General features: G+C 39.6%; 1 protein-coding gene across 1 annotated transcript; it reads left to right on the top strand.

The window, feature by feature from the left end:
* Nucleotides 1–1,700: 1,700 nt before the first annotated feature.
* Nucleotides 1,701–15,391, top strand: chmp1a (charged multivesicular body protein 1A). The gene is made up of 7 exons (XM_060838005.1): nt 1,701–1,780; nt 7,497–7,516; nt 8,350–8,427; nt 8,855–9,001; nt 9,670–9,798; nt 10,017–10,210; nt 12,948–15,391. The coding sequence occupies exons 1-7, from the start codon at nt 1,774–1,776 to the stop codon at nt 12,967–12,969; spliced, it is 597 nt and encodes a 198-aa protein (XP_060693988.1). The 5' UTR covers nt 1,701–1,773; the 3' UTR covers nt 12,970–15,391.
* The last annotated feature ends 7,279 nt before the right edge of the window (nt 15,392–22,670 follow it).

Genomic DNA, 22,670 nt, shown 5'->3' with positions numbered 1-22,670 from the left:
AAGGTGTGTGCACCTAGTGCCTGTTCAGCGTGCTCCAAGATGTTGTTACCCAGTAACTAATGTGGAAGTCGATCAGAGCAAGTGGTGAATCCACTAGCTGCACAGTCTGGTTTCTTTGTTCCATTTTCTTGATGTCTAGCTTGTTTGGTGAGTTTCCTGCAGTAGAAGTTTGAATATTAATGACGTGAGTTGTGGTGTTAAAAAAGGCACTTAACAATCAATAACAAGTATCAACTAGCACCTCACTACTGCCGAGCAAGAATCTGGCCATTGCAGTCCATTTGGTTTCAGTATACCCACAATGCTGTCTGGAGGTTCCATGATTTTGGCCCAACAACACTGAAGTTGCAAATTACCAAATAATGATGGTAAATGGCCATTGGTGGGGTGAATGACCTACTCCTATGTTACTATGTTCCTAAAACTTTCACATCTTTGTATTCCAGCCCAGTTTGAATGAAGATTAATATTCCTTCTCTACAGTAGGACACCAAGTGTACACTTCAAAGAAATGACAGTGAGTGAGTTAAGAAATGACCATTAAAAGGAGAGAACAACAGTTCTGCTAATGAGATAAGATTCAGCTTCAGAGTCACAGTCCCTAGGATTTCAGCAGAAGGACGCTTGCTAGCCCACGCGTGAGACCGAAGTGGATACCACCCTCAGGATTTTATTATTGGATATTATTTTATTATGATACAATACACTCCACATGCTGATGTCGTAGGAAATGGAGACTATTCTATCACATTTCTGAACTGCATTTTGTGGATGATATAGAGTCAAGTGGTTATTTGTAATTGAATTTGTAACCATAACTTGTACTATTGACCAAGTTAAGTTTCTGGTCCATGGTAATTTCCCAGGATGTTGATGATGAGGGAATTCATTGATGGTAATACCTTCATTAATATTCAAGAGAAGATGATTCTGTCTTGTCAGGAGTGGTAATGGCCATTTGTGAGGTACAAATATTACTTGTTACTGTGCAGTCCAATCCTAAAGTGTTTTTCAGGTTGATCAATTGGACTAGTGCAATGATAGGGAATAGTTGGTATGGCAATTCAAGTTCATTTTAGTTTCAGTCCAGATAAAAGCTAATTGCCTTTATGGTTTGGTTGATTTTCACACTACAAACAACAGCAAAATTGCCAGGACTACATTCTGCTAAGGTGATGTACAACTTTTGGTTGTTAACGACAGCGTTGACCCTTAGCTGTTGGCTGGCTGTCCTAGATACTTTGGCTTATGACCCTCGAGGCTGAGGACTTGACTTCCTTGCTTGTACAATGTTTCCAGCAACACAACAGATGTAAACAGGCAACTTAAAAGAGGAAAGCAAAGATTTCCACCAGCTGCTTAAAAATCACACCAATGGTCAAAATTAAAAATTGTACATGAAACAGGATCACCAATAAAAGAATTTTAAAATAAACCACAGCTCAATCTTTTAAACAAAAACTTGGTGCCAACTGAGGACTAACTTTTATACTTTACCCTTCCAACGTTTCCTCTGGCTGCTTGAGATGCCCATGACGACCAGGGAGGGAAGGGAGAAGTCTTGTCAACCAAGAGAGTTGCCCTACCACCAACCCGCAGCACTGTCAGAGGAGCCTTTGTGACGCTGGGGCTGACGTCACCTGCGTGCCGTGTCACGTGAAATGTGGCGTGCGGGCGTGGCCCTGACGTCACGTGAGGAGAACCTCGCGAGAGTTGGGAGCGGAGGTCGGGGCCGATCCTGCAGGAAGAAGGAAGCAGCCGCTCAGGGACACCATGGATGGTAGGTCCGCTCAAACCTGACAGCTCCTGGGAAACGTGAGCATGGCGGCCGCGTCCATGTGTACCGTTCACTCGCTCTATCCAGGCCCCGGTGTTGTTTTAGCTGGAGTGGAAGGGGGTTGTCAGCCCTCAGTGTTAACCTGGAAGTAGGTCCAGCAGTGTGAGCCATGGAGTGAAGTAAATAATTGGGGAGGGGAGAACAAATAAGGTGGGAGTAAACGGGGAGGAAATGAATGAGCAGTGAAGGTGAGGAATGAGAGTGGGGGTGGGGTAAGTAAATGAGGGTAGTGAGAGGTGGGGTTAGTAAGTGAGAGTGGGTGTGGTAAGTACTGCAGGAGGCAAGTAAAAAATGGGGAGGTGGAGAGTAATGGCAGAGGGTGGAGGAGGGTGTTTGTGTGTTGTGGGGAGGGTGAATGAAGGGCGGGTGGTTAGCTGGAAGTGAGAAAGAATGGGGGACACTCATCTGTCCCTGTGCACTAGGTACTTGAAGTGAAGGGAGAGAGCAAAATGGAAATGTATGCAACATGCTTTCAGAGAGATTCAAGTGAAAAGAAAAAAAAACTCCCATTTGTAAAATGGCTCTTATTTCCTGCCTGCTTTGCAACTAATGAATTGCATCTGAAGTTTTTTGACAATGTCGTCCAGTTAACTTGCAAACAAGAAAGCATCATAAGCAGAAATAAATTGGGTGAACAGATTACCTTGTGTTTGATGTAATGATTGAGGGTTAAGTGTTAGACAGGACAGATCCTTTGTTTAATTGTTAAGGTTTTTGCAAGGTTTGTGAAGGTTTGTAGCTCAGGTTGAGGTTTAGAGTGTAGGTTTGCTCGCTGAGCTCTAGGTTTGCTATCAAGATGTTTCATTACCTGGCTAGGTAACATTAGTGGCAACCTCTGAGTGAAGTCCAAGTTGTTAAGGTTGCTGTGTCATCAGTATACGTTTTAAATATAATCATGAGGCGTCTGAACAGAGGGAGAAGCTGTTTCCATTGAGAAAGTTGAAAACTAGGTGTTTGCATAAGTAAAAGCTGTTTTATGCAATGAGTGATTAGGATATGGTTAGGCATGCACTGCCTGTGAAGGGTGGATGCATGTTCAATTGTGGCTTTCTGAAAAGAATTTAATAATCATCTTAAGATAAACTTAAAGGGCTATGGGAAAAAAACAGGGCAGTGGCATAAAGTGAACTTCTGCAGAGAGCCATCACAGACATAATGGGACAAGTGGCCTGTTTCTGTGCTGTTAACATTCAAGGATTTTGTAGGCACTCATATTAATGCCTCCTCTGAAAGACAACACTGTCAGTACTGCAATATCAGCTTTCATTAAATGCTTGTTTTTTTTGTGGGAGTAGCTAACCCACGCCTTTCTGATTGAGGACAGCATGCTCACCATTGAGCCATGGCGAACTGCAAAGAACAACTTACCTTCATGTAGTTCATTTGTCTAAGAGAATGCCAAAGTGCTACATAGGCATCAAGGTAAAAATGATCAATGAACCAAAGAGTATGATATTGTGAAAGGTGACCAAAAATTGTTTGAAGTTATTTTAAGAGGACTCGTAAAGCTGGAAAACAGGGATTTGGGAAGAGAATCCTAGAATGTGGCATTAAGGTGTAGCTATCTAAAATGGACATCCATAAGAGCCCAGAGTCCAAAGGAGCTGTTTCCAAGAAGGATTTTGTCAGAGAGAAAAATAATTGATAGGGAGGAGATGAGGAAATCTTTAAAAACAGGAATAAGAATATTAAACCTGAGCTGTTGGGAAACTGATGTAGGTTAGAGAGGATAAGGGTGATGCATCAGGTTCAGGATGGGATATAGACAGCAGAGCTTTAGAATGACTTATATTTATAGTGGGTGTCAAGGACAGATTTGGAATATGGAGTGTACAGGTGAAAAAGGTACCAGTGAGAATTTCAGTTCCAAATGGACCTAGGTATTGGAAAAATGGATGATCTAGGATTTGGGATGAATGATTTTTGTGATTTTAAAAACAAGAATGTGGGGTTGAACCTCTTTTGGGTTAAATGGAATACCATGTTGACTCCCTTTTTAGGTTGATGTAATTGGTCTGCTATGATTCACTACTATATATGCATATTTAATTCTTTAGTGAATCTCTTGACCAAATTATACTTGTAGCATTGTTTAACAGATTAAGTAGGTGTGATTCCTTCAGATAATAACCTAAGGATTGTGAAATTTTATTGTCCATAAGTGAACAATTCCAATTGGGGATTTAGTGAGCATTATCGTGAAAATCTGATTTTTTTTCAATTCATTCATGGAATGAGGGTGACCCTGTCAAGGCCAGAATTGGTTTATTGCCCATCACAGTGGGCAGTTAAGAATCAACCACATTGCAGTAAATCTGAATCATATGTAAGCTAGACCAGGTAAGGATGGCAGTTTCCCTCCCTAAAGAACATCAATGAACAGGTGGATTTTCTTTGACAGTCGACAAGTTTCTTGATTATCATTACACTCTTAATTCCAGATTTTTATTAAATTCAAATTCCATGATAGGATTTGAAACTGAGTCCCTACAACATTGCCTGGGTCTTTGGATTAACAGTCCAGCAGTAACACCATTAGGCCATTGCCTTCTCGCAAATAGTAAATCAATAGAGTGTAGTTGGATGTGAAAAGCTGAACTGCGTTCAGTTGAACAATATAATTTTAACATGTAATGTTTAGAGTGAGAGATCTTTCTCTGATGTTGAGGCAACTACTTCATTGTGCCCTTGTTGGGCTCTGTTCATCTAGCTTTGCCTGAAAACTAATTTAATTAATAGTTTCAGATTTCTGAATCTTTAACACATGGATTACAGCGGTACAAGGCAGCAACTCATGACCACTTTCTCACTGGTAGCTAGGAATAGACAAGAAACACTGGCTACAACAAAAAGTTTTTAAAATCATCAGTTCTAATTGAGTTGATGGGCCTGGAACCATAGAATGACTTAATTGAAGGTAACCTGGTCAACAAGAATAAATCTAGTATGTTGCAGTTTTTGACTTATACTGACTTCTCTTTGTTTAGATTTTCCACTTGACAAATTAGACACTTCCTGGTTTCTGTCTGAAGCCTCACCCTGTAGGATGAGGTGATCAACATATGACATCACCTCAGTTTGTAAGAATACATGGGAAGGTCAAGTGTAAAATGTGTTGTGTTACTTCAATAGTGCCTTTTTATGAACATTTATGCTGATTGCAAGAAAATTTACTACAATATCTACAAGACTGTATCCAAATTGAAGTTCTATTTATATCTAGTGTAAGTAGATTCAAAATACTTGTCTCCATTCAAGGTTTGTGCGAAGATTTGTAGCTCGGGTGCTCATTGTTGCGGTTCTGTTCACCGTGCTGGAAGTTTTTGTTGCAAACGTTTCGTCCCCTGGCTAGGAGACATCATCAGTGCTCTGGAGCCTCCTGCGAAGCGCTTCTTTGATGTTTCTTCCGGTATTTATAGTGGTCTGTCCTTGCCGCTTCCGGGTGTCAGTTTCAGCTGTCCGCTGTAGTGGTTGGTATATTGGGTCCAGGTCGATGTGTTTGTTGATGGAGTTTGTGGATGAATGCCATGCCTCTAGGACAACAACTTACTAGAACAAAGGAGCCGATAGTTGAAAATGTGTTGCTGGTTAAAGCACAGCAGGTTAGGCAGCATCCAAGGAATAGGAAATTCGACGTTTCGGGCATAAGCCCTTCATCAGGAATGAGGAGAGTGTGCCAAGCAGGCTAAGATAAAAGGTAGGAGGGACTTGGGGGAGGGACGATGGAGATGTGATAGGTGGAAGGAGGTCAAGGTGAGGGTGATAGGCCGGAGTGGGGTGGGGGCGGAAAGGTCAAAAAGAAGATTACAGGTTAGGAGGGCGGTGCTGAGTTGAGGGAACCTCTCCGCCCCCACCCCACTCTGGCCTATCACCCTCACCTTGACCTCCTTCCACCTATCACATCTCCATCGCCCCTCCCCCAAGTCCCTTAGCCTGCTTGGCACACTCTCCTCATTCCTGATGAAGGGCTTATGCCCGAAACGTCGAATTTCCTGTTCCTTGGATGCTGCCTAACCTGCTGTGCTTTAACCAGCAACACATTTTCAACTGTGATCTCCAGCATCTGCAGACCTCATTTTTTACCCAAAGGAGCCGATACCCAACATGAGCAAAACTAATATAGTTTACAAAATACCATGCAAGGACTGCACAAAACACTATATAGGACAAACAGGAAGACAGCTAACAATCCGCATACATGAACATCAACTAGCCACGAAACGACATGACCAGCTATCCCTAGTAGCCACACACTCAGACAACAAGCAACATGAATTTGACTGGGAAAACACTACTATCATAGGGCAAGCCAGACAGAGAACAGCCAGGGAATTCCTAGAGGCATGGCATTCATCCACAAACTCCATCAACAAACACATCGACCTGGACCCAATATACCAACCACTACAGCGGACAGCTGAAACTGACACCCGGAAGCGGCAAGGACAGACCACTATAAATACCGGAAGAAACATCAAAGAAGCGCTTCGCAGGAGGCTCCAGAGCACTGATGATGTCTCCTAGCCAGGGGATGAAACGTTTGCAACAAAAACTTCCAGCTCGGCGAACAGAACCACAACAACTTGTCTCCATTCTAAAATAAAAATCTGAGTTAAAGAAATGTATATCAAGATATAAAGGAGAGAAATGTCAGCACACTTGGCATTTTGAATTAATCAGCCAAAGTACTGAGGTGCAAAAAGCTGAGTTTGGGTATCTGATTTCTCATCTAGATAATGTGCTTAGCTTTGAAAATATAAGTTGTACTTGAATCTTTTTAAAAGCCAACCATGAAACTGTGTAGACAATGTGATTCTATTAGATTGAAGCTGGAAGTCCTATTTGTATTACATTATAGATAGTTAACGTACAGGGTCATGTTGATCTGCAGTGTGGTTGATAATCCAAAATGCATACGAGCATAGACCTTGAATAGGCCACTTGGACCTTCAACCTCCTGCTCTGCCATTCAATAAGGACGTGGCCAATCTGATTTTAACCTCCAACTGTTTCTGCATTTCCCAGATAATATTTCATTTACTTAGTAATCAAGAATCTACCTCTGTCATAAAAATATTTAAAGGTTTTGTATCTATTGCCTTTTGAGGAAGGGGATTCCAAAGACTGTCAACCCTCAGAAAAATTGTTTATTGATCTCCATTTTAAGTGGCTGCTCCCTTAATTTTAAACCATGACACTTGATTCTAGATTCTCTCACAAGAGGAAACATCATTTCAACATCTACTTGGTCATATCTCACTCAGGATTAGCAGAAAAATTTGCAAGTTTTTAACTATCTGTTCCAGTCATCAATATATCTATGTACTGAAGCTATGGAATTGGCCTTATTTATTTCTTCTGTTGCTTTCCTCATTCTCTTTCCACTTGACATGAGAAATTTGGCAACATTTGTGAGGCTGTACTTATAGCCAGTTCACAACTTCATGTTGTGGGATTTGAACACAGCTACAGTGTTGCTGATGCATTAATAATTATTAGTTTACAATAATGTCCTGAGGTTGGGAGAGGATGCTGTACTTGAAAACAGATGCCTTCTCCTTGACAAATCGACTGTTTTAAATGTGTGTTGCATGTGTTTGACGCTTGCAATAATAAATAAATGTCAGTGACGGTGATTGTCTGTTTTTGTTTGTTACAGATACTTTGTTTCAGTTACGGGTAAGGACCAAAATTTAATTTGCTTCTCCTGCTTTAAAAATTACTGTTAATTTACAAATTTCGCATTGCCTATGATGTGATTAGAGTACAGTAATGTGGTAGGTTTTCTCACTGTGTACATATCTAATGTGTGTATTGGCTTCAACCTATTTACAGCAACAGAATTGATTAATTCATCCTGCTTTGCCACCTCTCCTTTGGGGCCCACTACCTGTGAGGCTATGCCTGTCTTTTTTTCCCTCCAGGAGAAAAAATACTACATGCTGTCAGGCTTAGAAACTTGAAGAATCAATTCCTGGTCTTGCTGAGTTAGCTGATCTAAACCAGAAAAGCTCAGAGACGGCACCATGTGCCTACAATTGGAAAGCAAAGGGGCAGGCCTTCCACTCGAATTCATTATCCAGTAATTCTTCTCCTCAAATACAAAAAATGCTGGAGGAACTCTAGATCTGGTAGCATCTTTGGACACAGAAACAGTTAATGTTTTTGAGTCCATTTGACTTCTCTTCGGCGTTCTGAAGTGCATGTTACCAGGTTAACTGAGTTTCTCCATTTGTTTTTCCTTTATCTCCATCTGCAGTGCTTTGATTTGATTACCTTTTCTCTTTTAATTGCCACTAGAACAAGATTTGTATTTTTGAATTGCTCTGGCTCAGCTCTGATGCTATCTTACTGTTGCCACTCTGTTGTTCAGGGTCATATGTGGAAACTGACCTATTGAATAACTTAGTAAGGGGCCATGCCCAAAAAAAAAACGCAGGAGGGAAGACTGATCCCTGGAAGAGTTACTTTGCTTATATATTGCATTAAAGTATTTTATCATTCTTTTACAGTTTACATCAAAACAGCTGGAGAGATTGGCTAAGAAAGCAGAAAAGGATTCCAAAGCTGAGCAAGCTAAAGTGAAGAAGGTTAGTGCGTGCTTTGCATATTTTTAGTTTTCCTAAATGTAACTACCTTAATTATATTGTATATTCCTATAAATCTGATCTTGTACCCGAATGAGAGAGTTAGATAGGCTAGGTAGTATTTCGTTGGTTTCATTGCTTGGTGGTAGGTCCTACCTGTAACTGTTGGGAATAAAGTTGAACTGTCAAAAATACTGACTTTATATTTCACAACTGTGTAAATAATTCACTATTGAAATGTTACTGTCAAGTGTATGCTACTTAAGTGTCACAAGAAAGGAATATGAAAATTCATCCATTTTAACTCACCTAATTTATTTTTGCTCTTATTTATAACTGTTCAGTATTTTTCCTTATATGCTTCCAGTCTTAAGTGGCAAATTGAGAAGGAGGATTATAAGAATGGTAATCGCCTTCTTTCTTCTCCAAGGCTCTTCAACAAAAAAATATTGAAGGAGCAAAGATCTATGCAGAAAATGCAATCAGAAAGAAGAACGAAGGACTGAATTGGTTACGAACAGCTTCCCGGGTGGATGCTGTAGCATCGAAAGTGCAAACGGCAGTTACGATGAAAGGGGTATGAAATAACTGCTGGTTTTCTCATAGAACTTCATTACTGTACTCCATATACTGGATTTGATACCGTTAAGAATATGCTGCTGGGACTTGGCATGCATAGGGTAGTTGCCACGCTTTCTTGCCTCTTTGCCCCTCAATTACACAAATCTTCTATTCAAGGCAATTGTTCTTGAGTTGACTTCAAGATGAAATTGTCCTTTGTTTTACTAAACCTTATTTCACAATGCAAGGACTGCTAGGCTAGTAATCCTCATGTTTTGAGCAGCAGCAGTGCTATGATAATATGTCTTAGAAAGTTAGTGAAGTAAAAGGTCAAGAGGAAGCGCAAGATCCTTCAAGGTAGTTATTGAGGTGGAGATAAACTGTGTACAGTGGTATGCATTTATAAATTTGTTGAAGGTGCAGTAATGTTGCTGTGTTGTCTCCAGTATGTATCACAGATTCTAGATTCCTTGTGACATTGGGTATAGCGGGTGTATATTTAATTGTGGAAAAGTTAAAGCCAATGATGTGTGCACAAAGGCTAAGTAGATAAAATGGATCCTGGGATGTGTATGGTATGCTGAGGAATTAGTAATCAAGGCCAAGGTAACAATCTATATTTCATACGTGAGATGGATCAACCTTTTGACAGATTTAAGACTTATTTTCCACTTTCATCTCTAGGTTACGAAGAATATGGCACGCGTAACACAAGGATTGGATAAGGCACTGAAATCCATGGACTTGCAAAAAATTTCAGCTGTAATGGACAAATTTGAGCAGCAGGTTCAGAACCTTGATGTGCACACTTCAGTAAGTACTTTAGTGGATGACAAATCTGAAATTTGCATGCATCTTTTTGGATCTTCTACTATTATTTATTTTCTTCTATAAATGTTTTAGTTCATTGTAAATAGACAGTTGGAATGGTTCTTATTGTTTCCCTTGTGTTTTCTGCCTGTATTTTTAAGTACAAGTTGTTGTTTAATTTATTACTACCTGTTACTAACTGGGACATTTTGTACTTGCAGGTGATGGAGGACTCAATGAGTTCTGCAATGACATTGACCACTCCTCAAGAACAAGTGGATAGTCTCATAATGCAGATAGCAGAGGAGAATGGTCTTGAGGTCATGGACCAACTAAACCAACTTCCAGAAGGTGCATCATCCCTTGGTGAATCCTCTGTACGTGAACAGGATAAGGAAGACCAGCTTTCAAAAAGGTGGGAGATGTGTGACTCTTGCATTTTAAACAGTTTTAATATAACATTAAAACATATCATAGACTTTAAACCTTACTGGACATGAGAGAACTAATGGAAACATCTTATTTAAGTTAGCTTGAATAAGCTTGTCTCGCCATTTACAACAGCACTGTGAAGTGCATATTATAATCGAACTAACAACTTTGCTATTTCTTGCCACAGTCCATTGAGAAGTCTTAGCTGTAGTTGGAATGTTTAATGGATTTGTCAATGAAATGTGTGTAATGATTTGAGAAGGCTCAAATTTCATCTTGTAGCTTTGCAATTTCTGGTTTATTAACTCTTCTGTTAATCATTTTGTTAAAAGTGAATTTTTAAAGTTTCCCCAAGTGCTTCCCATAAAATGATCAGACTCCACCTCCCATCCCTTTCAACCTCCATCATGGTTTCCTCTTCTATTTCCTGTCCACACCAATTTCCATTTATTCAAAGGCCTTTTGCCTTTTCTTATCTGCTGTCTTGTACCCACTGTCTGATATTAATACGACTGTCATAGTTTTAAAAAAAACGGTCCTGAAAACAATCAGTCCAAAATCTCCCCTGCTTCCACAGTCAAGTCTTAAGGACTGAAAATACAAGTCTGTTTTTAAAGCACAGTAAAATTCAAATTCTTCATTAATTTTGCTCTGTGTTTGGCTTCTTTTAAAAATTCATTAAAGTATAAATGGCTTCAGAGATTGGAATATGGGCTCTGGTAGATAAGTTGCCATGGCAGTTACCTACCAAACTTGTTTAAATTTAAACAATCATTTGGTTGGTCAAGGCACTGTCCTGAGTAGTAAACAAGACAATGGTTGCCACCTTTTGGTTAAGTTGAAAAGGGCACAATGCATTTATGTTACTTCTGTCTGCAAAATGAAGGGCCATATGTATTAGTGTATATAACTTTGTGTGTGCCAATGACAATCTTCACTTAGTATAACTTTGGAATGGATGTAGGTTTGCTCGATGAGCTGGAAGGTTACCAAGCAAAACTTTTGTTATTTACAAAATACAGTGCAAGGGCTGTAACAAACACTACATTAGATAAACAGGCAGAGAAGTAGCCAACAGGATACATGAACATCAACTAGCCACAAAATGACTTGGCCCTCTCTCACTAGTATCCTTACATACAGATAAGGAAGGACACCATTTCGACTGGGATAACACATCCACCGTAGGACAAGCCAAATAGACACATGCACGAGAATTCCTAGAAGCGTGGCATTCCAACCAGAACTCTATATCAACAAGCACACTGAGTTGGACCCCATCTACCACCACCTGAGAAAAAGAACAGGAAATGACATCACACAGGAAATGATAACACCAAGCCAAAGAAACCCAAACATATATGTAGAAAGCAGGAATTATCAACAGTGCTCCGCCCAGAGGCCCAGATGTTACATAGTAGGGTAATGAAACATCTGGAAATGAACCTTCCAGCTCAGTGAGCAAACCTACATCCAGAACCTCAAACTCACTAAATGCTCGGTAATATTTAGCAAAAACATCCAAATTTAGAAGCAAAAGTAAACCACTTAGCCATATAACAACATCTTTGCTAATCCGAGAACACTATCTTATCTTCTCTTCTAATTTAAATAACCATTCATTGCCTTGCCGCTCAAAGATCTGTATACCACTGCCTTAACATTATACATAGTCTCTGCTTCATCTGTTTGTAAACAGTCATTGCTAGTTCCAGATTCTCCCACAAGGGGGAATAGCCTTTTCAGATCCATCCTGTCAAGACCTCCCAGGATTTTGTATGTTTTCCATCATGATGCCATTTTCTTTTCTAAACTCAACCCTATCCTGTTCAATCTTTCCTCATAAGACAGCCTATTCCAGGTATTAGTCTAATACATCTTCAATGAACTGCTTCCAACACATTTACATCCTTAAATAAGGAAATCCAAACTATACAGTACATGAGATGTGGTGTCACCAATATCTTGAATAACTGAAGCATAATCTGTCTGCACTCTATTCCATTCCTCTCTCAATAAATAATATTCTATTAGCTTTCCAAATCACTTGCTGTACCTGCATTCTAATATTTTATGATTCGTGTACCAGAATACAGAGAGCCTTCTACACCTCAAAGCACTGCAACTTCCTTACCATTTGGATAATATGCTTTTTGTTTTGCCAATATGTATAACTCATCTTCCCACAATATACTTCATTTGACTGAGCCTTTTCATTTGTGGAACTCTTCTAAATCCCTTTGTAGTGTCCATATGTTACCTTCTCTTCCGACCCATCTTTTGTCATCTATATATTTAACAACTGGACTTTGGTCTCTTTCAAGTCATTTACATTTTTGTGGCAATCATTTGTTATACCTTGCCAACCAGAATATCATGCACTTGTGCACACTTGCTGCTTCCTGTTAGTTATCAGATGTTCAATCCATGTCAATATACTACCACCTCATGTTTTTATTGTCCACAATGTCATTTGTGGTATCTTGAGTGTGGTCCAATTGTGCAATTGTATCTACTGTCAGATACTATATTCTGTACTTTATTTGCTTCACTAAAATGATTAACGACATAGTAATGTACCTTATCCTGTGGGGAAAAAAGAACAAATTTATTTATCGTAGCCTATAATTCAAACTTTGCAATTTTAAAATGTTTAAACAATGTGTATACATAATTTTGTTTTTCTGGTCCTCTTGTGACTTTTCAATGTTCTTTACCAGGTTGGCTGCTCTAAGGAATTGAAAGAGGAGTTGGCTTCTAATCCCAACTGATGGACTGTGTATGATCCTGCGTGACTTTTGTACAATATGTATAATGGCCAAAAACGTTTACTTTCATTATACATACATTAGAATGATTAGCTACTTTCACTTTTAAACTCTTATAAAAGCTAGTCTGAATTTTTAAAAAAAGTATATTAAAGGGTTAACTATCGATTCTCATAGTCATGACTGTTATCACTGAATGTAAAGTAAACCTTTTCTGACAGACAGCCCCTTTATCCTTTTACATTATTATGTATACACACAAACTGATTTTGTAAGCTTCAGAACCATACTGATAGACTGTGTATACTTGTCTTAATTCTGAGACCAACTTGGTTTGGCTGATGTTGGGGCAATGTGCAGGATCAGTGACCATCTGAAGTTTTATTGATTTTTTTTTGAGAATTGGGAAGGATTATGTTTATCAGAGTATTGATTTACAGAATTTGCATGTGTCTAGCTGGATGGGATGTAAAGAAAACATTTGCTATGTGAGGATGAAATATTCTTCTATGTGTACCTTTTTGAAGTGAACGCGACCTGCAAAGTTTGTAAACTTTTCCTGTAGGCTGCCATTTTCAGTAAATGCTGATTTTTGTGCAACAAGCAATTGGGTCAAAACAGGAGGAGACGAAATCTATTTTTCTTTTCTACAGTTGACAATAGAGTTGTGGCATACTTTAGCCATGCATGTTTTTGGTTTATATACACTTGGACAACCAATTTATTGTCTTCTGTGAGTGGACCTCACGCCTCTAATATTTATGAAATGGATTTATTTCCTTTGCTCTGCCAACCAAGCAAGGATAAAGTTAGAACTATATAGGCAGCTAAGAATTTGAAACAATCTGGCCTTATTTAAAAAGTGCCTCATGTGTGCCCTGTTTTTTCTTAAAATGATGTAATTATTACTTTGCAGAAATATTGGTTATGCGACTACTCTGAATTCAGTAAGCAGTCAATTGTAACCTCAAATAGTTGGTGCATCCTCACTGTGGAATACAAAACAATATGCAAAATTTATTTGTGTATACCTTTCAAATCTTACCTTGAACATATGCAGTTCAGACTTGGTAGAGTTAGATCATTGAGTGGGAGAAAGAAGAATAGGACATATAATCGTGAATTGTCAAAATGGTCATTCTGGATGTTCATGACAATAAGACCAGAATCACAAGTTTTGTAATAGTGTCTTTGGAGTTTGCCTACAGAAGTTAAACTTTCTGGAAATGTTTATTGTCCTGTGGAAGTTGCACATTATCTGGTTAAAATACTTCACTTTGACATGTAAAATCTTGTCATAAATGCTTAACAATTGTTTAATTTAAGGTGTAGCTTTGATTTTAAGCTATAGCCAATTTCAGCAGGTGGCCTAAATTCATCCAGTTGTGCTTTAACTATTTCAGCAACCTTTAGATTATAACATAATTAAATTGAAATGCATCCAAATCAATTTCAACACAATTTTTGTCTTATTATTGAAAATAGCAACATTGAGTATTAAAATTATCACTCTTTCTGGAATTCAGTGGTCTAACAAAATTTTAAGCAAGAACTCTATGCTAAGGAAGTGCACTCTGCATTCAGGTATGATTCCTTATCCAAAGCAGGATGCCGTTTTGAAAATTTTAAGTGGTTAAAACGATCAGGAAATTTGCTCTGCTTAATTACCAAACCCACTTAAAAACAGATTAATATTTCCAATAGTGACACTAAAGTTGCTGCTCAGGTGCTAAAACATTGCCCCATCACTTAATATATAATTAATGCCTTTAAATTATTTTCTTACAACCTTCTTGCAGTGGTGCCTGAATGCTAGCATAAACTAAAATATTCACAGACATTGAAGGTTAGAGCTGCATGCTGAAAAGCATTTTAAGCTAGAATACCTAACTCTAAAAATTGTTCTAAGAATACGGAAAAGCTGAAATCCATGAAATTTAAAAAAATACTGAAAATACTCAGTTCGGGTAGCATCAGTGGAGAATTAGAGCTGCCGAGAGGTCAGTGACCTAAAATATTGACACTTTTGCTTTACAGATGGCTAATTACTATCTAGCATTTTCTGTTTTTACTTCAGATTTTCAGGATCTTGCAATATTTTGTTTGTGTATGCTTTCATTCATTCATTGTATTTTAAATGTATAATGGTAATGACAGTAAGCTTGCTGCTTAGATTTTTCCGAACACTTGAGTAGGTGCCTGGTAATATTTTATATTCTTTTGAAATAAATATTTTCTGTTGCTATACTGTGTGATTGATTTTAATGTTTATTTTAGTTGGGCTGTGATTTTTGTTTGGTAATTTGATTATTTATATCCAGATTAATGTTGAAGTTATTTTCAGACATAGTTTTAATCTGTTCATATTTTGAAATAAAGAATTTTAAATTCTGAAATTTCCTGTTTTTATTAGAAGGAATGGAGATTGTGATGCAAAAAGAACACGTATTGTAAAAGGTAACAACATAATATCATGGACAGAGTATTGATTCTTAAACAAGGAACAGTGAAGATGGATGGATTATTTTTGGTGAGGCAAACTGTAATGGAGTGCCACAAGTTCAGTGTGGCATCAGCTGTTTACTATCTATATCAATCATTTGGATCAGAGTCCAACATGGTAACTTGAAACTAAGATGGGGAATTAAGTTGACTAGAGGTAAAGAGTTTACAAAAGGACAAAGACCAGTTCAGTGATTGGGCAAAAGATTGTCAGATGACAGTATTCTGCTGAAAAATGTGAATTTGTCTACTTTGGCAGAAAGAATAGTAAAATTACTTTTGAATAGGAGGAAATTACTCTACAAAGAGACAAGAGTCTCAAGAGATTAGTTTGTAAGTACATCAAGTATTTAGGAACACTGAGGTTTATTTCAAGGGCAATAGAATACAAAGGTTAGGGAATCTTTGCTATACAAAGCAGTGGTGAAGTCACATTTGGAGACTGCCAATAATTTTATCATTATTTGATAAAGGATATAAATATTTCAGATAGTTCATTGATCTTGTTCTATTAATCAAGGGCTTAGTTATGAAGAATTGAAAAGGTTTGATCCATCTAACTCTATTTCCCTCCGTTGCCATCATGTTATTTTGGTTTGCAGTGCTTTTTAATATCTCTCCACCTCTACCCTACATTCATTTAGAATTCTATGATTCAGGGAGGGTTATGGGACAAAAGACAGGCAAGTGGAGTTGAGATTACAGTATAATGAGATCTGTGCTATGATTTTATATCAAAGTGGTGCTGGAAAAGTACAGCAGGTCAGGCAGTATCCGAGGAGCAGGAAAATCAACGGTTCAGGCAAAAGCCCATCATCAGGAATAGAGGAATAGAGCTTTATTCCTGATGAAGGGCTTTTGCCTGAAATGTCACTCTTCCTGCTCCTCGGATGCTGCCTGACCTGCTTTGCTTTTCCAGCAACACTCTGATCTAAACTCTGGATTCCAGCATCTGCAGTCCTCACTTTAGCCCTCTGTGCTATAATTGAAGGTCCAAGTCCCAACTGTTTACTCCAGCTAATGTCAGCATCCTGCCACTAGGTGGTGCACATGTAGCATTCTTGGATAGCTTCAATTAATTTTGACCATGACGATCTAAGCATCATAAAAGATAATTGATTAAAAGAGCAATTTGCAGTACAGCCAGTGCATGTATTGCTGAATAAAAGCTTGAAATTTGGTTGAGTTATTTTGCCAAGTTTGTTTTTCCATGTCACTCATTCTGTTTCATAAGTCTACACTTCATGTAATTGTTTCTTATGATTCAAGATGGTGACTCAAATTTTTATTCTGTGCTTCAAGTATCTCTTGGATTGCATTGCGGGATGAGCATTCTTCATATCTGTTTTAACAGGCTATGTGGCTATGAGATGGGACATATCAAAGTGATCAAAGTTTACTAAAAAAAGTTACACGATATAAAATGGGAATGGGGTGTGTTAGATATTCACAGTGAAATACTAATTGCAGGAATTTCTTACATCCTACAAATCAAAATATAAAGAATTACACTTGGCACATTCAAGCAAAAGCGAAGTGTTATATTTTAATTTCTCATGTTACATTTAACATTAATGTTGTGTGATTTGGCTTGACTCCATTTGATCCCCCATTAATTGTCCTTGCAGATAATGGTGAGATGCTGCCTTGAACTTTAGTCCCTTTTTCGTAATTTTCTTGTTGGATGTCAATAGTGCCACCTTCCCAACATTTATTGCGTATTCCACCTTTCCCTTGAGAAGGTGGTAGTGAGCTCCCTTCTTGAACTGCTGCAGTCTATTTGCTGTAGATAGACCCACAATGGCCTTGGGGAGGGAATTCCATGATTTTAATCCGGTGAGTGGCTTGGATGGGAACTTGCAGGTGATGTGTTCCCATCCATCTGCTGGTCGTGAATTTGGAAGGTGCTGACTCAGGATCTTTGGTGAATTTCTGCAGTGTATCTTGTAGATAGTCGTATCAGCAGTGTGTATTGAGCGAATGTAGTGGATGGAGTGGATATTTGTAGATGTCTTGCGCATGTGGCTGCTTTGTCCTTGATGTCAGACTTCGAGTGTTCGAGTTGCACTCATTCAGGCAAGAGGGAATTATTCCATCACACTCCTGACTTGTACCTTGTAGATGGTGAACACGCTTTGGTGATTCAGGAAATGCGTTACTTGCCACAGTACCCCTAATCTCTTATAGTAGTTGTGATTAAGTGGCAAATCCAATTGAATTTCTGGTTAATGGTAAGTTTCCAGGATGTTAATACTGGGGGATTCAATGATGGTGGCACCAATGAATACCAAGGGGCAGTGGTTAGCTTATCTCTAATTGGAGTGGTCATTGGCTGGCATTTATGTAGCATGGATAATACTTGCCACTTGTCAGCCCAAGCCTGGATTTGACCATGCATAACTTCAGTTCTAAGGAGTTGTGCATGGTGATGAATATTCTGCAATATTCAGTGAACATTCCCACTTCTGACCTTATAATGGGGGAAGCTCATTGATGAAGTAGTTGAAGACTGGGCTGAGGTCACTCCCTTGAGGAACTCCTATGAAGATATCCCGTAACTAAGATAACTGACCAGCAACAATTATAGCTATTCTCCTATATGGCAGGAATGACTCTAATCAGTAGAGACTTTTCTCCTTATTCCCTTTGAATCTAGTTTTGCAAGGGGTCCTTGATGCCACGCTCACTCTACTGTGGGCTTGATATCAAAGGCTATCACACTCCCCTCCCCATGTTTGAACCAAGCCTGACCAATGAGGTCGAGCTATAAATGGCCTTTGCAGAACCGAAACAGGGTGAGCAGCGTGTTCCTAAACAAGTGCTGTTTGATAGCACTGGGGATGACATCATCCACCACTTTGCTGTTGATTGCGAGTAAACTGACGGGGTTCTAATTGGCTGAGTTGGATTTGTCCCGGGTTGTTGTTTTTTTGTGCACAGGACATAGATGGACAAGTTTACACATTGTTGGGTAAATGCCAGTGTTATAGTTGTATTGGAACAACTTGGTTTGGGGTGCAGCAAGTCTTGGAACACAAGTCTTCAGTACTACTGCCAGAATGTTGTTGGGACCATTAGCCTTTGCAGTATCCAGTGCCTGCTTTTCTTGGTAACGTGTGGAGTAAATCAAATTGGCTTGAAAATTGGAGGAGTCTGAGATGAATCATCCACATCCAGCATTTCTGGCTGAGGCTTGTTGCAAATGCTTCAGCCTTCTCTTTAGCACTGATGTGGATGCATAGAGAATGGGGATCTTTGTGGAGCTTCCTCCTCTAGTGAGTTATTTAATTGTCCTCCATCATTCATGGCTGAATGTTTCAGGTTTGTAGACCTTCGATCTCATCTGTTGGTTGTGGAATCCCTTGACTCTGCCTGATCGCTTGCTGCTGGTACTGTTTATCACGCAAAGAAGCTTGTTTGGTACCTTCACCAAGTGTGATTATAGACATACCCACAATGCTGTGAGGAAGGAGATTTTCAGGGTTTTGATCCAATGACAATGAATGAACAGTGATTATAGTTTCAGGTCAAGATGGCATGTAGATTGAAGGAAGCTTGCAGATGTTGGTGTTCTTGTGTACCTGCTACCCATGTCCTAGATATTGGAAGTAAAGAGTTTAGAAGGTGCTATCAATCTTGTGGGTAATATACAATGCTGCCAGTGTGCACTGTTAGTGAAGTGAATGTTTCAGAAAGTGATCTAGAGATGTTTAAATGGATTGCTTTGAGAAAGTCAAACTTCTTAAATGTTGTAACTATATTCACCAAGAGAGACGATTCAATCATACTCCCAACTTGTGCTTTGCAGGTAATGAACAGGTTTTGGGAACTAGGAGATGATTGGTTTGTCTCAGAATTGAAAATGTGTTGCTGAAAAAGCGCAGCAGGTCAGGCAGCATCCAGGGAACTGCGCATTTTCAGCTCTGATCTCCAGCATCTGCAGACCTCACTTTCTCCTTGTCTCAGAATTGCCAGCCTGTTGTTGCTATAGTATTTATATAGCTGATCCAGTCCAGTTTAGTCTTTTTCCAACTCTTTCACCTGACGAGCATTTGTTACCCATCCCTAGGTACCCTCGCAAAAGGTACTGCAGTAGTCTGGTGATAACCCCACATTGATAGTGGGGAATTCCGTAATGGTAATGCCTTTAAATGTGAAAGGGAGATGATCACTTTGGAATTTGTGTGACACAAGTTTTCTTGCCTGCTGTCAGATCAAGTCATAATGTTGTCTACTTTTGCTGCCTGTGGACAGTATCTGAAGGGTTATGAATGGTACTAAATATTATGCAATTATCATGAAAGTTATGATTTTCTCTCCAGAAAGTCAGAAATGAAGCAGTGACACTGTCCTGCGTTTTGTGGGTAGGACATGTTTGTTCAGTTTTTCCACATTGCTGAATAGATGCTGGTGTTGCTGTCCCAGACGGGGCTAATTTTGGAGCACAAGTCTTCAGTACTACAGGTTGGATGTCGTCAGGGCCTGTAGTCTTGAATTGAGACTGTATTTGTGATATTGGGAACCCCAGGAGGCAGCCAAGATGGGTCATATATTTGTTCCTTGCTGAAGATGGATGCAAATACTTCAGTTTTGTCTTTTTCACTGATGGACTGGGCTTACCCATCACTGAGGATGGGAATACTTGTAAAGCTGCCGCCTCCTGTAAATTGTTTAAATATCCTCCTCTATTCACAGTTGGACTATCGGATTTTGATCTGATCCATTAGTTGTGGGATCTCTTGGCTCTACCTAATGAATGCTGTTTCCACTATTTAGCACATAAGAAGTCCTATGTTGCAGCTTCACAAGATTGACAGATTATGTATGGCTGGTGCTGTTCTTGGCATACATTCCTGCACCCTTCATTGAACTAAGGTTCAGCCTTTGCATTGTTGGCAATGGTAGAGTGGGGACTATGCCAGGCCATGACAAACTCTAATTAAACCTAATTCTGCTGGTGCTGGTGGCCCACAGTAACTCGTGGATGCCTAGTTATGCGAAGTTAAATCTGTTGTAAATCTACCATTTAGCCCAGTGGTAATGCCACACAATATGGTGGAGCTTTCCTAAAAAGAGTCATAAAGGTGTACAGCAGGAAACAGACCCTTCGTTCCAACCCGTCATTGCCGACCAGATATCCCAACTCAATCTAGTCCCAATTGCCAGCACCCAGCCCATATCCCTCCAAACCCTTCCTATTCATATACCCACCCAAATGCCTCTTAAATGTTGCAATTGTACCAGCTCCACCACTTCCTCTGGCAGCTCATTCCATACAAGTACCACCATCTGCGTGAAAAAGTTGCCCCATAGGTCTCTTTTATTTAGGTTTACCTATGCCCTCTAGTTCTGGACTCCCCTCACACCAGAGCAAAGACTTTGTCTATTTACCCCATCCATGCTCCTCATAATTTTGTAAATCTCTATAAGGTCACCCCTCAGCCTCTGACGCTCCAGGGAAAACAGCCCCAGCCTGTTCAGCCTCTCCCTGTGGCTCAGATCCTCCAACCCTGACAACATCCTTGTAAATCTTTTCTGAACCCTTTCAAGTTTCACAACATCTTTCTGATAGGAAGGAGACCAGAATTGCATGCAATATTCCAACCGTGGCCTAACCAATGTCCTGTACAGCCGCAACATGACCTGCCAACTCCTGTACTCAATATTCTGACCAATAAAGGAAAGCATACCAAACGCCTCCTTCACTATCCTATCTACCTGCGACTCCACTTTCAAGGAGCTATGAACCTGCACTCCAAGGTCTCTTTGTTCAGCAACATCCCTCAGACCTTACCATTAAGTGTATAAGTCCTGCTAAGATTTTCGTTCCCAAAATGCAGACCCTTGCATTTATCTGAATTAAACTCCATCTGCCACTTCTCAGCCCATTGGCCCATCTGGTCAGGATCCTGTTGTAATGTGAGGTAACCTTCTTCACTGTCCACTCCACTCCCAGTTTTGGTGTCATCTTCAAACTTACTAACTGTGTACCTCTTATGTTCATATCCAAATCATTTATGTAAATGACAAAAAGTAGAGGACCAAGTACCGATCCTTGTGGCACTCCACTGGTCACAGGCCTCCAGTCTGAAAAACAACCCTTCACCACCTCCCTCTGTCTTCTATCTTTGAGCCAGTTCTGCATCCAAATGGCTAATTCCTCCCTGGAATCCGTGAGATCGAACCTTGCTCACCAGTTTCCCATGGGGAATCTTGTCGAACACCTTACTGAAGTCCATATGGATCACATCTATCACTCTGCCCTCATCAATCCTCTTCATTACTTGTTCAAAAAACTGAATCAAGTTTGTGAGACATGATTTCCCAAGCACAAAGCCATGTTGACTATCACTAATCAGTCTTCGCCTTTCCAAATACATGTACATTCTGTCCCTCAGGATTCCCACCAACAACTTGCCCACCACTGACATCAGGTTCACTGGTCTATAGTTCCCTGGCTTGCCCTTACCACTCTTCTTAAACAGTAGCACCACATTAGCCAACCTCTAATCTTCTGGCACCTCACCTGTGACTACTGATGATATAAATATCTCAGCAAGAGGCTCAGCAATCACTTCCCTAGCTTCTCACACACTGGCCATACCTATATATACTGTCATGAACAGATGTGTCTTCGACAAGTAAATTAGTGAGAATGAGGTCTCATAGATTTTGTCCGCTTGTTGATCCCTTACCACCTGCCATTTGAAAGTCTGGCAGATTTGTCCTTCAGTGTTCAGATAGTAGAAGTCTGCCCACACAGAGTGCATTCAGTGCCCTTGCCACATTCAGTGCTTGCTGCAAGCCATGTTCAATAGATAAGGTACTAATTCTTCAACTGTGGGTGGTATATGGTAAATAATAGGTAGAGGTTTCCCAGTCCATGTTTAAACTGATGTTTTGACATTTCATGGGGTATGGAGTTACTGTTGATGTCTACCAGGACAACTTATTCCTGAATCCATGCAACTGTAATTCTGAAAGTGGGGCACGACATGGCTGATTATAATTTCATGGAACCTTTGCCGAAACCAACTTTTAACTCTATCTAGACTTTAATTAGCTGATTTGAATTTAATTTCCACCAACTGCACAGGTTAACCTGTTACCTCAAGTTTTAGTCTGGGCCCAGTGATCACCAGACTAGTGACCTTACCACTAGACCATTACCTC

This window comes from Hemiscyllium ocellatum, chromosome 17, assembly GCF_020745735.1.
Source record: "Hemiscyllium ocellatum isolate sHemOce1 chromosome 17, sHemOce1.pat.X.cur, whole genome shotgun sequence".
Lineage (NCBI taxonomy): Eukaryota > Metazoa > Chordata > Chondrichthyes > Orectolobiformes > Hemiscylliidae > Hemiscyllium > Hemiscyllium ocellatum.
This window is presented reverse-complemented; position numbering and strand designations above follow the sequence as displayed.